Source organism: Myotis davidii, unplaced genomic scaffold (assembly GCF_000327345.1).
Source record: "Myotis davidii unplaced genomic scaffold, ASM32734v1 scaffold2958, whole genome shotgun sequence".
Lineage (NCBI taxonomy): Eukaryota > Metazoa > Chordata > Mammalia > Chiroptera > Vespertilionidae > Myotis > Myotis davidii.
The window spans coordinates 125,687-139,061 of NW_006288970.1; the positions used below are offsets into that span (position 1 = coordinate 125,687).

Below are 13,375 nucleotides of genomic sequence, written 5' to 3' on the forward strand. Positions count from 1 at the left end.
GTTATATAGTTTGCACTATATCGCCTAGGTTGTGGGATTTATTGATGGATTTTGATATGAGAGATGAAATGTGAGATGAAAAACAAATTGGAAATCTTAACTGGAGGGAGTTCTAGCTATCCCATATTTGCCTCCTTTCCATGCTAGTAGGCTGAAAATGTGGACTATATCACTAGGCTCTTTCACCTTCTGGGCTCAAGCTGGATTTAATCTGTGGAAAACATTAGCAGGAGATGAGATGGTGGATGAAGGAAAAAGTCAGAATATTTATTCATCCGCTTTCCTCCATGTACAACCACAGGGGGTTAGCACTGGCTGAGTTCCTCCAACAAATGGTGTCTTCTCTTGGTGTCTGGCTCTTTTTATTGAACTGCAGCTTTCACCAGCTTCTGGTAACAGACCTGGTGAAAGAAATAATTCTGTTGGGATAAAACAAGTCACCTAGTCAGGCCCAAACCTCTGTAAATAATTAAGAGAAAAATAATATGACCAGTTGTTGTACCTAAGACTGTCTTGTTCAGTTAAATTATATTACATTACCATTTAATAATGTATTATCTGTTTAATATAGGGTCCTTGACCAATAGAAAAGATATTGAAAGAGATTAAGTTTTATTTTATACTACTGTCCTGGTGCACAAAATTCATGCATGGGGGTGGGGGTGGCCCTCAGCCAATCCTGCACCCTCTCCAATCTGGGACCCCTCAAAGGATGTCCTACTGCCAGTTTACAGGGATCAGGCCCAAACCGGCAGTCAGACATCCCTCTCACAATCCAGGACTGCTGGCTCCTAACCACTCACCTGCTTCCCTGATTGCCCCTAACCACTCTGCCTGCTGGCCTGCTCACCCCCAGCTGCTCCCCTGCTGGCCTGCTCACTCCAAATTGCCTCCCCTCCAATGTTCTGATCACCTCCAACTGATCCCCACTGATGGTCTGCTTACCCTCAATGGCCCTGCCCCCCATCAGCCTGATCACCCACAACTGCCGTCCCATCCTGGCCTGATTACCCACAACTGCCCTCCCCTCTTGGCCTCTAACCGCCTCTGCCTCAGCCCCGCCACCATGGCTTTGTCCAGAAGAACGTCTGGAAGGTCTCCTGGAAAGTCTCCCAGTCTAGTTAGCATATTACCCTTTTTAGTATATGTGCTGCTGAAGCGAGCACAGCATATTACCCTTTTATTAGTATAGATTCTTGTTAACTTTAAAGTTTTAGGAGATTAAATTTTCAATCCTAGTAGTTTGTACAGTGAGGACAGGTTGACCTTAAGGATCATTGGATCATGCAATAAATCCATACATTAATTCTTTATAATTAAAAAAAAATTAGTACTGGGCTATTGGTCTATTTTTTAAATCCTCAACCAAGGATATGTTTATTGATTTTTTTAGAGTGACAGGAAGGCGGGGTGAGAGAGAGAGAGAGAGAGAGAGAGAGGCAAGAGTGACACATCAATGTGAGAGAGAAACCTCCATCCATTTCCTCCCTTTTGCTTTCCAACCATGATCAGAGTTGCAACCCAGGTATGTGTCCTGACTGGGAATCAAACCCACAACCTTGTGGTATACCAGACAACACTCCAACCAACTGAGTCACTTGGTGCATTTTGTTCTGAAGTATTTAAACTAAATTAGTTTTAAATATAAAATGGAAATATTTTATTTGGAAATATGCTTCTTTAGCATGATAAATGCTATCAAAAAGGAAAAGAAACAAGCATTGTAATAAAGTATCTCTAGCTGTGAAGCAACAGTTAAGCCAAATGCAGATTCTGCATTTCTCCCTTTTCTATTTGCCATAATTACTAGGAACCTTAGCAGAATAGCACATGACTTGTCCAAGAGGGAAAATCCACACAAAGGAAGCTTTCTTTGATTTCTATTTTGACAAATATTGACTCCTTTCTTCTGATAGAGATAGCCAATGGCAGCCTAGAGTTTGAGTGTAATGTTGGAAACAGGACAGTAAATGATGCTGTTATACAGAATAGAAGCCTAACTACAGCCGAAACCAGTTTGGCTCAGTGGATAGAGCATCGGCCTGTGGACTGAAAGGTCCCGGGTTTGATTCCGGTCAAGGGCATGTACCTTGGTTGTGGGCACATCCCCAGTGGGGAGTGTGCAGGAGGCGGCTGATCGATGTTTCTCTCTCATCGATGTTTCTGACTATCTCTCTCCCTTACTCTCTGTAAAAAATCAATAAAATATATTAAAAAAAAAGAAGCCTAACTACAGAAAGTAGCTTTAAAATAGGCTTTAAATATATAATAACTACCTCTTAAACTGCAGCCCACATAATAGTTCTGTTACTCCTGTGTGTGTGTATTATTTTTGTCTGTGTGTATACTGAATATCTGTAAATGAAACATTTCCTAATTTTTTCACATCCCCTTTTTTTTACAAAGCAAAGACAATCTTATGTACAATAAGTGGGCATATTGTTTTTCTTTTAAAAGGGATAGCCATTGTAATTTTGAGAAAACATCAACTACTTTGTTTATAAACCCATTATCTCATTATTAGTAAGTTAGTTAAATGTTCTCATGTCATAACACTTCCCATATATACTTTGTTAGTTATAACAACTGCCAAATTACTTTGAAATACATCTTTCTTGTTGCTCTTTTACTTATATATGTGTATATATGTAATATTTATACATATATGTATTATATATGTAGGTATTATATGTATATTGTTGCATATACACAGATACCTAACACGGGCATACATATATACATATATATCAATAAGTAAAGAGGCAAAAAATAAATAACTTTATTTTTTCATTCTGAAATGGGAAAGTTTCTTGTACCAAGATATATGATGCTTTGGCTCAGGACATCTCATTTACTCTCAATGTGGGTTGAATTCTTCATATGTTTATGGAAAGCGCAGATTCATTTATTTATACTGATCATCTAGCAGTTAGTATATAGTAATTTTTTCACAGAAGCTTAAGCAGATAGTCAATTACTCTTGTGAAGAGATTTAGGGCCTAAAGAAGAAATGGAATGATACTGCCAAGTTCTGAGCTGAACTCCTAAAAAGGTAATATGTAAACACTTTTGTTTTGTTTTCTTTTGTGTGTTTTTTAAATTTTTGTTGGCATTAGTGGTGATATTAAAGGAAGTTGTCACCATCTCTCAGACAGTAGTTTGTGGAGACAGTATAACATCCTATCTAATAAAAGAATAATATGCAAATTAACCATCACTCCACGACAAAGATGGCGGCGCCCATAGTGGCTGGGCAGGATGCTGGTGGCGTCACCCTGGCAACGTGACTTCAGCAGGCAAACGGGGCTGCAGGCAGCACACAGCAGGGCCTGCTGGGCGGTGGGGGTGGTGACCCACAGGCAGGCAAGTGGGGTCCACAGGCAGCACCCAGCAGGGCCTGCTTGCCTATCCCCGTGGTGTGGAGCAGTCAGGCCCCACAGAGAGCAGAGAACGACAGGGAGTGGGCCCAAGCCGTCAGTAGCACATCCCCTGAGGGCTCCCGAATTGGAGAGGGTGCAGGTTGGGCTGAGGGACCTGCACCGGGCCTCTAGTTAAATATATGAGACTAGATTTCTTCTTGTTAACATAAGTTGGTGTTTTTACTGTGTTTTTGTTGGTTCTAGAAGGAACACTTTGGTGGTTGTGTTAGATGCTGTTTGAGAAATTAGCATGTTTGCCAAATGAGCAGGCCTGCAGTGGGTTTATAAAGCTACTACAGATAATCCTATTCTTTATTACTAATATCAAACAAGGAATCAAATAAAACAGATGGTCACTTTTGGCAAAGGGACTGATTTTCTTCACTTTCACCCGACTTTACTGCATGCTCTGCACATTCACCTATGTGTCATCCTTCTGAAACTGATATATGGGGTTTATATCCGAGTTCCCTGTCTTTCAAAACCAAAGAATGGATTTGCGGACAAAATTGGTTAAGGGAAGCAAAGTTTATTGAGAGAAGCCAGGCCTGAAAAAGATGCAGCTGAGGTTCCAGGAGAGTAAAAAGTAGGCTAGTTTCCAGAGCTTCTGTTCCATGTTGTAACTAGCTGGGTGTAGTTCAGTATCAAAGCTAATTAAAGTCTTAGTCCACGTGTGGAGTCCCACCTGGCCATAAGCCACATGAGTGCAGGAGAGCACACCCACTGGAACCTAGCATGCCAGAATGAGAGAGGAAAAAAAAGTGTGCTTTTTTGTCTAAGGGTTGATACATGCCTTGCTCGCTTCTGATTGGCTCTTTCAAAGAATTCTGCCTTAGCAACATCCTTGAGATTGGTTATACACCCCACTGTCTTGTGATTATTTATCTGAAACCTGCATATCACAATAATATCCATACATTTCAAAGCTTATGTCTCCCATGCACCCTTCTTTCCAGCCCAGTTGGGTCTAGTTCTAGGTCACTTTGTGTTTTTCTCGGAACAGAACATAGTCAGCAGGCTGTACTCTGCCCACATCTGCAGCTTTCCACTTCCTAGCCCCCATGGTCCCATCCCTCTCTACCTAGCCTCTTCTTCTATCTCCTCACTTCTTCTAAAATAAGAATTTAATTTACAAACTCCATAAATTAATATTGATTATCTGATAACAGAGGGTTTCTGGTGGGTGATCATTACAAGTTTAGAGGTAATAACCTTGCCCAGTGCTTATATTGTCCCATGTCTAAATATTATACACAGTGTAATTGCAATCAAGTAATTGAATAGAATGATTTTTACATGGAGTTTATTACATTAATCCCATTGCTTTATGAACTTATATTTGTTTGCTAAGGCTACCAGAATGAAGTACCAGAAACTGGGTGGCTGACACAGTGGTGTCAGAGCCAGCAGGAGCACTGCTCAGTACTTCTCTGAGTTGTTCTCAGTCCAGGTATTCTCAGTTCTTCCCAACTACACCTGGGCTGGTTCTTCCTCGAACCCTGCTCACTGTCCTAACTTTTGGGAACTTAGTCCAAGTTCCTCCTTTATCCCCTGTTCACTAGTTATAGGTGTTGCGTCTCAGCCCCTCTGCCTAGGGCTGGACCTCCTTGGAGGCAGACGCCAGAAGCCATATAGCCATCAGACAAACAATTCTTCACAGAAAAGTCCATACAGGCAGGCAACCAGACACCAGCTGGTGAATACATATCTTTCTCACATAGCAGCATTAATCTCTGTAACGACAGCTATTATCTGAGCAGCTGCATGCTGCCCCCTAGACTTGCCACCTCACATCACAGTGGTACCTAAGCTCTCTGGCTCAGCAGCTTCTCCTGCCTCCCCTGCCTAGCACACTGGCTGGGTAACGTGGTAGCTATATCTGAGCTCTCTATGAGCTCAGCCTTCCATTGTAGCAGTATCAGCTCTCAGCTGTCAGCTCTGAGCTCTCCTCTCTCCTGCACATATAGGAGCTACATTCTCTGTGCCTACTGCCTCTGCTTTCCTGAGCTCTCTCTAGCCTCTGCTCTGCCCAGCTGCTCTCTCTCTAGCAGACTAGCTGGTCAGTAATGTATATTACTCCAGAGACAAAGAAGGCTAGTTATCAAGGTGATATCAATCATATTTTGGCTACAGAAGGGCACAGTGTACCATGTGTCCTTGCATCCATTCATGGTATCTTGGCCTTGGGCACCCTGGTTAGGCTCATGTTCAGAGTGACCTTGGTCATTCCGGTGTATTGACAATAAGGCTTCTGTGCTCCCATTGGCCTTGACTATCCGGGGCCCTGGTGTGGTTCCCACAAATGGAAATTTATTTCCTCACAGTTCTGAAAGCTGGAGCCCAAAATGAAGATATTGGCAGGTTTATTTTCCACTGAGGCCTCACCTTGGCTTGCTATGTCCTCACATGGCCTTTTCTCTATATGTGCACAGCCCTGGTATCTCCCTCTTATAAGGATACCAGTATTCTACTATTGCACAATAGAGTTGTGGTACTAAATACAGTGAGGTGTATAAAATGGTTATTCTACTGTAGGGTTTCTCAACTGCAGAACTATAAATATCTGGGCTTGATAATTTTTTTTCTTTGGGACTGGAATTGCCTCTTCCATTGTTGAGAACATCTGGCCTACTTCCTGGCACCCAAGTGCTTATTAAACGTGAACTGTAGTTACTTACTGAGTATTTAAAAGACTATTTTTGAGATGCTAATAGGCAAATTCTTACAATAACCACTTTTTGGAAAAGAAGTCAGTGGACTCTCTGGTGAACTGAGAATTTTTAAAGTAATGATTAACTTTTTGGACCCATATTTAATGTAATGTTGCAATTGCTTCTTCATATCTAAGGAAATATGAATTGAATGTTTCTGAGACTTTCAACTTTTTCTGGAAATTTCTGTCTTATTTTGAAAATTTCCAAACATATACAGAAGTTGAAAGATTGTTATAATGATCACCCATCACCAAGAGTCATACTATTGTTCACATTTGCCATATTTGTTTTATCTTCCCAAAAGAATTTATACAGCCAAAGGGGAAAAGTGGGAATAGTTTGTATAAATAACTCAAACATGATTTATGCTGGTAATGTCCTCCTCTTCATCTTTCTGTCCAAGCCCACTTATCATTTTAGTGATGGGCTCCCTGTGTATAGGACTACACAGATAATTTAGTCTGAGTATTTGTATCATATGTGCACATCTAGATTGTCCTGAGTTTTTACATATTTTATATGCATAATGTCTGTTCTAAGTTGGATTTCGGGCCAGAACCTACTTATTGGTAATAGTCAATGGCTTAATTTGTCACCTATTTGGAAGAGTCTCATTTTATTTCTTTTATTTCTGTTTTCTCTAAGTCATAATGAAGTCTCTGATTACATTTGTCCCATCAGAATAAAAATAACAAATCAGTAGATTTAAAATTTCTATTTCCAGATAACAATATAAATTAATTCAACATTTTAAAAGTAAGGCCTGTGAAACACCCAATATTTATGTTATAAATTTTGATAGCTTTCAGTTGCTACTGAGTGAGACAGATGTCAAACATATTCGTTCATTAAAATTAATTTATAAAAATGTACCTATTACTTGATTTACAGTATCATTTTTAATTAATAAACATTTTCTGAGTTTCTAAAATTAGACCTAAAAATGAATACAGATGAATATATTGGAATGTGTGTGCAAATTTGGGAATTTATTTTTTTATTATTTAACCTCCAACCACCAAAAAAATTATTACATCTTATTTACCTGATAGGACCCTGAAATTGCTTAAAAGAAAAATGCATGTCTGTAATGCTCATTCTAGTGTTTACACTTAAACCCAGTCCTATAATGAGGTATAATTATAAAACAATTTTAACCTGCAACTAAACAATTTTATGGCTGTTAAATCTGCATAATACATTGTTATCCGTCACACTTATTTTTCTCCATTTCTATCCCATCTCATTTTGCAAGTAAAAATACTCATAAAATCTCAGTGACTAAAATGGTTTATGGTAGTCTTATTGTCACTCTATCTGTAGGTAGATAGAAATTTCATCCTGGATATATAATTTAGTCAATTTAAATGTGGGAGAGAGCAGTACAATGACCTGTAGATTTAAGGATTTAAGTTAGAATTAGCTGGATATATACACTGTTTAAATGTTGGATGTTACTTGTTTCTGGCGAAGCAGCCACTATTTGTGAGCAGGATTGCATTCTTTTTCTTCCCAGTGGTCGAACCAAGCTAAATGTGAGCAAAGCACACTGCTGTGCCAGATCCTGCGTTCTCTTAACCGGTAATAAAGAACCTTGCCAGCCTGACAGGTTGTCACAGCAATTATTCACGTGCAGTTCTGTAGCAGTTGTGTCTGACAGCCCATGTAGTATTGAATATTTTAACTGGCAGTCTTCCAAGACCGAACATTAATCTTACCATCTCCTATTACAGTCCCTAATCAAGACATTCCAGGGGTGATTGCACTAACATTGTTTGAAGACTACATCTACTGGACTGATGGGAAAACCAAGTCACTCAGCCGTGCCCATAAAACCTCGGGAGCAGACAGACTCTCACTGATTAACTCATGGCATGCCATCACAGATATCCAGGTGTATCATTCTTATAGACAACCCGATGGTAATTATTCTTTCCATGATTTCCATAAATGCATCAACATCTTTTAGTAACATTCCATTTTTGTTTCCTCCAAGGTTAAGTGTAAATTTATTTTTGAGAAATATTGTGAGATTTTATTATTGAGCATAATTGTATAGAATGAATTCAGTTGATATAAAGCACTATTGTTAAGGAATATGATTGGAAGCTCAATAATAGTACAAATAGTTATTGATTTGTTGAATTATATTAAGCAGAAATGACAATAATACAAGTAGTTGAAGAAATAGACACTGAATTCTTGAAATAATATATTTACAAAATAGTTACAGGATTCTTAGTTTCTGGAATGCTGGGTAAAATAAATTATATTTAAGTAGCTCAAGGATTGTAAAAATGAGAAATATACTGTTTTCTTAAGCATATGTCTAATGGGAATTCTATCAGTTGTTATTAAAGTATTGATTATGTTGCTTAACATACAAAATTGGTCTAATAAACAAAATGACTACACTGTTAGTTATTGATCATTATTACATTGTTTTATTTTACATTAATATTTCTAAACATATGTATGTCTTCATCCAAAATGCTTCTAGTCTCTGCTGTTGTTTTTTTCTTAGGGACAATGATTTTTTTCTACTAAAATGCTTGTTTTTGTGGAAATGCATTCTTAAATTATTTAATGATAAAATTAATGCCATTGGACAACAATAGAATTTGTAACAAAGTAAAATTATGTTTATAACCACTGTGTTCTTCATTACAAAGTTCTATTCAATTTCAAATTATGAAGCTTAAATGTCTTATTTCAAATATTATATTATATTATTGGTCTTGATTATCCTGTTTTCTTGTTGTTTCTGTCTCATTTGTAGTTTCCAAACATCTCTGTATGATAAATAATGGAGGTTGCAGTCATCTCTGCCTTTTGGCCCCTGGAAGGACTCATTCCTGTGCATGTCCCACCAACTTCTATCTTGCAGTTGATAACAGGACTTGCTTATCCAACTGCACAGCCAGTCAGGTGAGTGGAGATCTTGAAATCAATTCATAGGATGTATGGGCAAGCTGTTATAAAGGCTTTACCTGAATTTTTTTGTGTGTAAATACTTTTCAAAACATTATTTCTTTTTGTTTTGCATAATTTTAGCTAATCATTCCATACATCATAGAGAGAGTTACAGAGTAAATAAAAAGCAGTTACAATATAACTTTTCAAATCATGAGTGGGCATAGCAGAATCATCCGAGGAGATGTGACGTATTTAAGGAAAGCAAGGTCATTGAAGCATAGGATGAAAACTAAGTTATGTGCAGCTTAAACAAACAAACAAGACTCTTAGATGATCTCCTCTGTATCACCATCTCCACCCCTCTCCCTTTCCTCAGTTGATGTGATATGGAAAAATGAATTGTGTCAAAAATGATTTATAGATTTTTTCAAATTAAAAGATTATATGATCTAAATATTTTTTTCTGAAAACTTTTTTTCTTCAAAATGTTATCATGTGCAGTTAGTATATCCCAGAATTAAAATTTTCATCAACGCTTAATGATAGATGCATTGACTTGATTTTATTATTAAAAATTTTGGGCAATAGTCATAAGACTATAAAATTTGGTTTTGTTATATTTGAATCAGTATCTTGTTTCAGATAAAAATTCTCGAAGAAACTGTTGTGTGTGTGTGTGTGTGTGTTTTATTTTTATTGATTTCAGAGAGGAAGGGAGAAGGAGATAGAAACATCAATGATGAAAGAGAATCATTGATTGTATGGCTCCTGAACTCCCCACACTGCGGGTGGAGCCCACAACCCAGGCATTTGTTCTGACTGGAAATTGAACCTTGGCCTCCTGGTTAATAGGTCGACACTCAACCACTGAGCCACACTGGCTGGGCTGTAATTTGTTTTTTTGTTTGTTTTTTTTAATGACTAATTTGGCCTGGCCAGCGTGATCTATGTTTTGACTAGACATCAAAACCTCCTGATGGCAGCCCACACGATTGCATGCTTCCTCAAGTACATGCCAGGTGCACTAGAGGGCAAGGGTGATAACACTGATTATGCACCAGAAACTTTTCCAACTCAATCTTCATAACAGCCGCCTGCACAAACCACCAGTCCTATTTAAAAGAAGACAAGACTGAGGCGCCCAAAAGTTAAGTAACAAACCCTACATAATCCAGCCAATTGAAAGCAAAGTCAGGGTCACATTCACTAGAGGGCTGGTTTCAGAGACTGTGTCTTTAACCACTACACGCACTGCCTCCCTGGAAGAGGCTCCATCTCTTCCCCTTTGTACAGTTCTTTAATGTATGATGCTCAGAGTCACAGCTGGAGAGGCAGGGTGAGCTTGTCTTAGCCTCTCTATTTCAAAAACAAGCACACGCTGAAAGAAATTCACTCTCTTCCATGACGTCACCGCTAGAACTGGAAAACCAACTAATTCAAATCAGAAAATTTTAATAATTAAGTTACTCTTTTTAAAAAATATGTTAATAGTTTTTTTAAATATATATATAAATTTATTTCAGAGAGGAATGGAGAGAAATAGAGAGATAGAAACATCAATGATGAGAAAGAATCATTGATTGGTTGCCTCCTGCATGCCCCCCACTGCGGGGGATTGAGCCTGTAACTCGGGCATGTGCCTTTGGCCAAAATCGAACCTGGGACCCTTTACTCTGCTGGCCGACGCTCTATCCACTGAGCCAAACAGGATAGGGCTTTATTGATTTTTTAAAGAAAAAGTTAATGAACATCAGCTAATATAATCCTAGTGGTTAACCTTATAAGCCTTGTGGTTTATGTAGCCATTTTATCTCTGATTTTTTTTTAAAAAGTCAATTTGTTTATTATAAACACATTTTAATCAGGTAGACATTAAAATGAAGTAAGTAACCTAAGTATTTACGAATCAGACAATTAAGTTTTCAGATATGAATGTTGCAGTTTGAATTCATCTTATTAGGAAATTTTGATTTGTTATCATCTAATGATTGCAACCAATAATATATGCCCCCAAATGATATTGTATTTTAAAAAAATAAAGTATGTAAATCACACCAATAAGAATTCTTTTATGCCGAAACCAGTTTGGCTCAGTGGATAGAGCGTCGGCCTGCGGACTGAAAGATCCCAGGTTCGATTCCGGTCAAGGGCATGTACCTGGGTTGCGGGCACATCCCCAGTAGGGTATGTGCAGGAGGCAGCTAATCGATGTCTCTCTCTCATCGATGTTTCTGACTCTCTCTCTCTCTCTCCCTTCCTCTCTGTAAAAAATCAATAAAATATATTTTAAAAAAAGAATTCTTTTATAATTGAAAATAAACATAAGAAAATCTGTATAATAATTAAACCAATTTTATAGCAATAACAACTTCAAATATTAAATTTAAGTCATTTAAATTGAAAATAAAAAGTAATTTAAAATGGCTTTACTTATCTTTTAAGTAAAGATAAGTTTGTTTTTAAAATATTTTTTTTATTTATTTTAGAGATGAAGGAAGAGGGAGAGAGATAGAAACATCAATGATGAGAATCATTGATCAGCTGCCTCCTGCATTCCCCCCACTGGGGATCAAACTCACAACTCAGGTATGCACCCTTGACTGGAATCGAACCCAGGACCCTTCAGACCGCAGGCTGATACTTTATCCACTGAGGCCAATCAGCTAGGGCGAGACTTTTCCTGTTTTAACTGAACTTCACCTCTAGTATATGTGGGATTTGCATTTTATTCCTGTATCTGTTTAGGAGACATGTATTTAGTAGTTTATTTATAGCTGAGTGATAATTGCAGTCTGCAATTTACTTTATAAGATACTAGTCTTGGAGAACATTTCCCATGAAGAATATTTTATATTTATATTTAGCATTAATCCTTTTTTTTTGGTTAATCCTTGCCCAAAGATATTTTCTCATTGATTTTTAGAGAGTAGAAGGAGAGGGAGAGACAGAGAAAAATTGATGTGAGAGAGACACATCGATTGGTTGCCTCCTGCACATGCCCCAACCCAGGCAGAATTGAGCCTGCAACCTAGGTACGTGCCCTTGAATCAAACCCAGGACCTTTCAGGTTACAGGATGATGCTCTAACCACTGAACAACCAACTAGGGCTAGCATTAATCTTTTTAAAGTTACTGTATTTAAGTATGAAAAAAAAATGAAGTCATGAAGCTGAGACACATCTTCCTCTGAGAGTAATGAATTAAATGTTGACTAGCATAAAATATAATGGAAGTATGTTTTACCCCAGCCTCTCTTAACTCAAAACCTTCAATAATCTTATTAAAACTGAAATGGTATACAAACCATAATATCATATGTAATTGCAACAGTAGGTGTTTATTTAAATCAGGCATATTAGTGCATTTAAAAATGCGAATTTTAGATTTTTTTTTTCCAAATCTTGACTGGGAAGACTTTGAATATACCCAGGAGAACTGAAATCTTCTTACTAATGTACTTTGCTATACTGACATGACTGGAAACGTTTAATGTTCAGGGCAATTGCTTTCATACTTAACCTTATATCCCCCAGATAATCACTATCCATAAAAGTAATATTTCCCCTCTGATAATTTATGAAAGCCACAACAGCCATGACCAGAGACAAAGCCAACATGGAAAAATTGCTCCAATGGTCAGATTTTCCCCTGAGATAACATTGCTCTGTTGCTCTCCAGTATTGTCGCTGGAAATAATAAGAAAAAACAAATCCACCCTCTTATTAAAAAAAATAATAATAATGTAAATCTATTCTGAAGCAACTCCGTGATATCCAGACATTTGCAGCAAAGATTAACATCCAATTCTCTCTTACTTGAAGAAAGTAACAGTATCTTAAATGAACAAAACTTTTAGTGTGCTAATCCATTTTCCTTAGAGAAAATTGAACCTAGGCTATATTTTTCTATGTTGCAAATGTGTCTGGTATATAACATGCTTCAATAAATGCCACCTTGCTTTTAATAACTCATGTGGGGATTACAACAGAAACACTTTAAAAGAAAATAAAGTTTAGAAAATTAACTCATATTTTTAATTTCAGAAGAATACTGTGATGTTTTTCACTGAATTCCTATTAAAATGCAGAAGAAAAATTATAATGCTGCAATAAATATTCTAAACATGATCTATTGCTTGGTTTTTATAATTTAAAGTGAATTTTTTGATAGCTATTTCAGGTATATGTGCTCTCTGTGTGGAAAGTTTGATTTTCTTTTATTTCTTTTATCAAATCAGAGTAAGCCTAGAACTGAATGTTGCAAAGAAAGAGATTATTAGTTTGTGGTCTGAGATCACTAAGGAATGAATTGACTGAGCTTTCTTGA

General features: G+C 37.4%; 1 protein-coding gene across 1 annotated transcript in view; it reads left to right on the forward strand.

The window, feature by feature from the left end:
- LOC102772862 (low-density lipoprotein receptor-related protein 1B) overlaps positions 1-13,375 on the forward strand; it is a gene marked incomplete at both ends in the record, with an annotated part of 158,509 nt that overhangs the window by 108,694 nt on the left and 36,440 nt on the right. The window contains 2 exons of the mRNA XM_006761180.1: positions 7,867-8,055; positions 8,913-9,061. Coding sequence (XP_006761243.1) covers positions 7,867-8,055; positions 8,913-9,061 — 338 coding nt within the window. The remainder of the gene's footprint in view (positions 1-7,866; positions 8,056-8,912; positions 9,062-13,375) is intronic.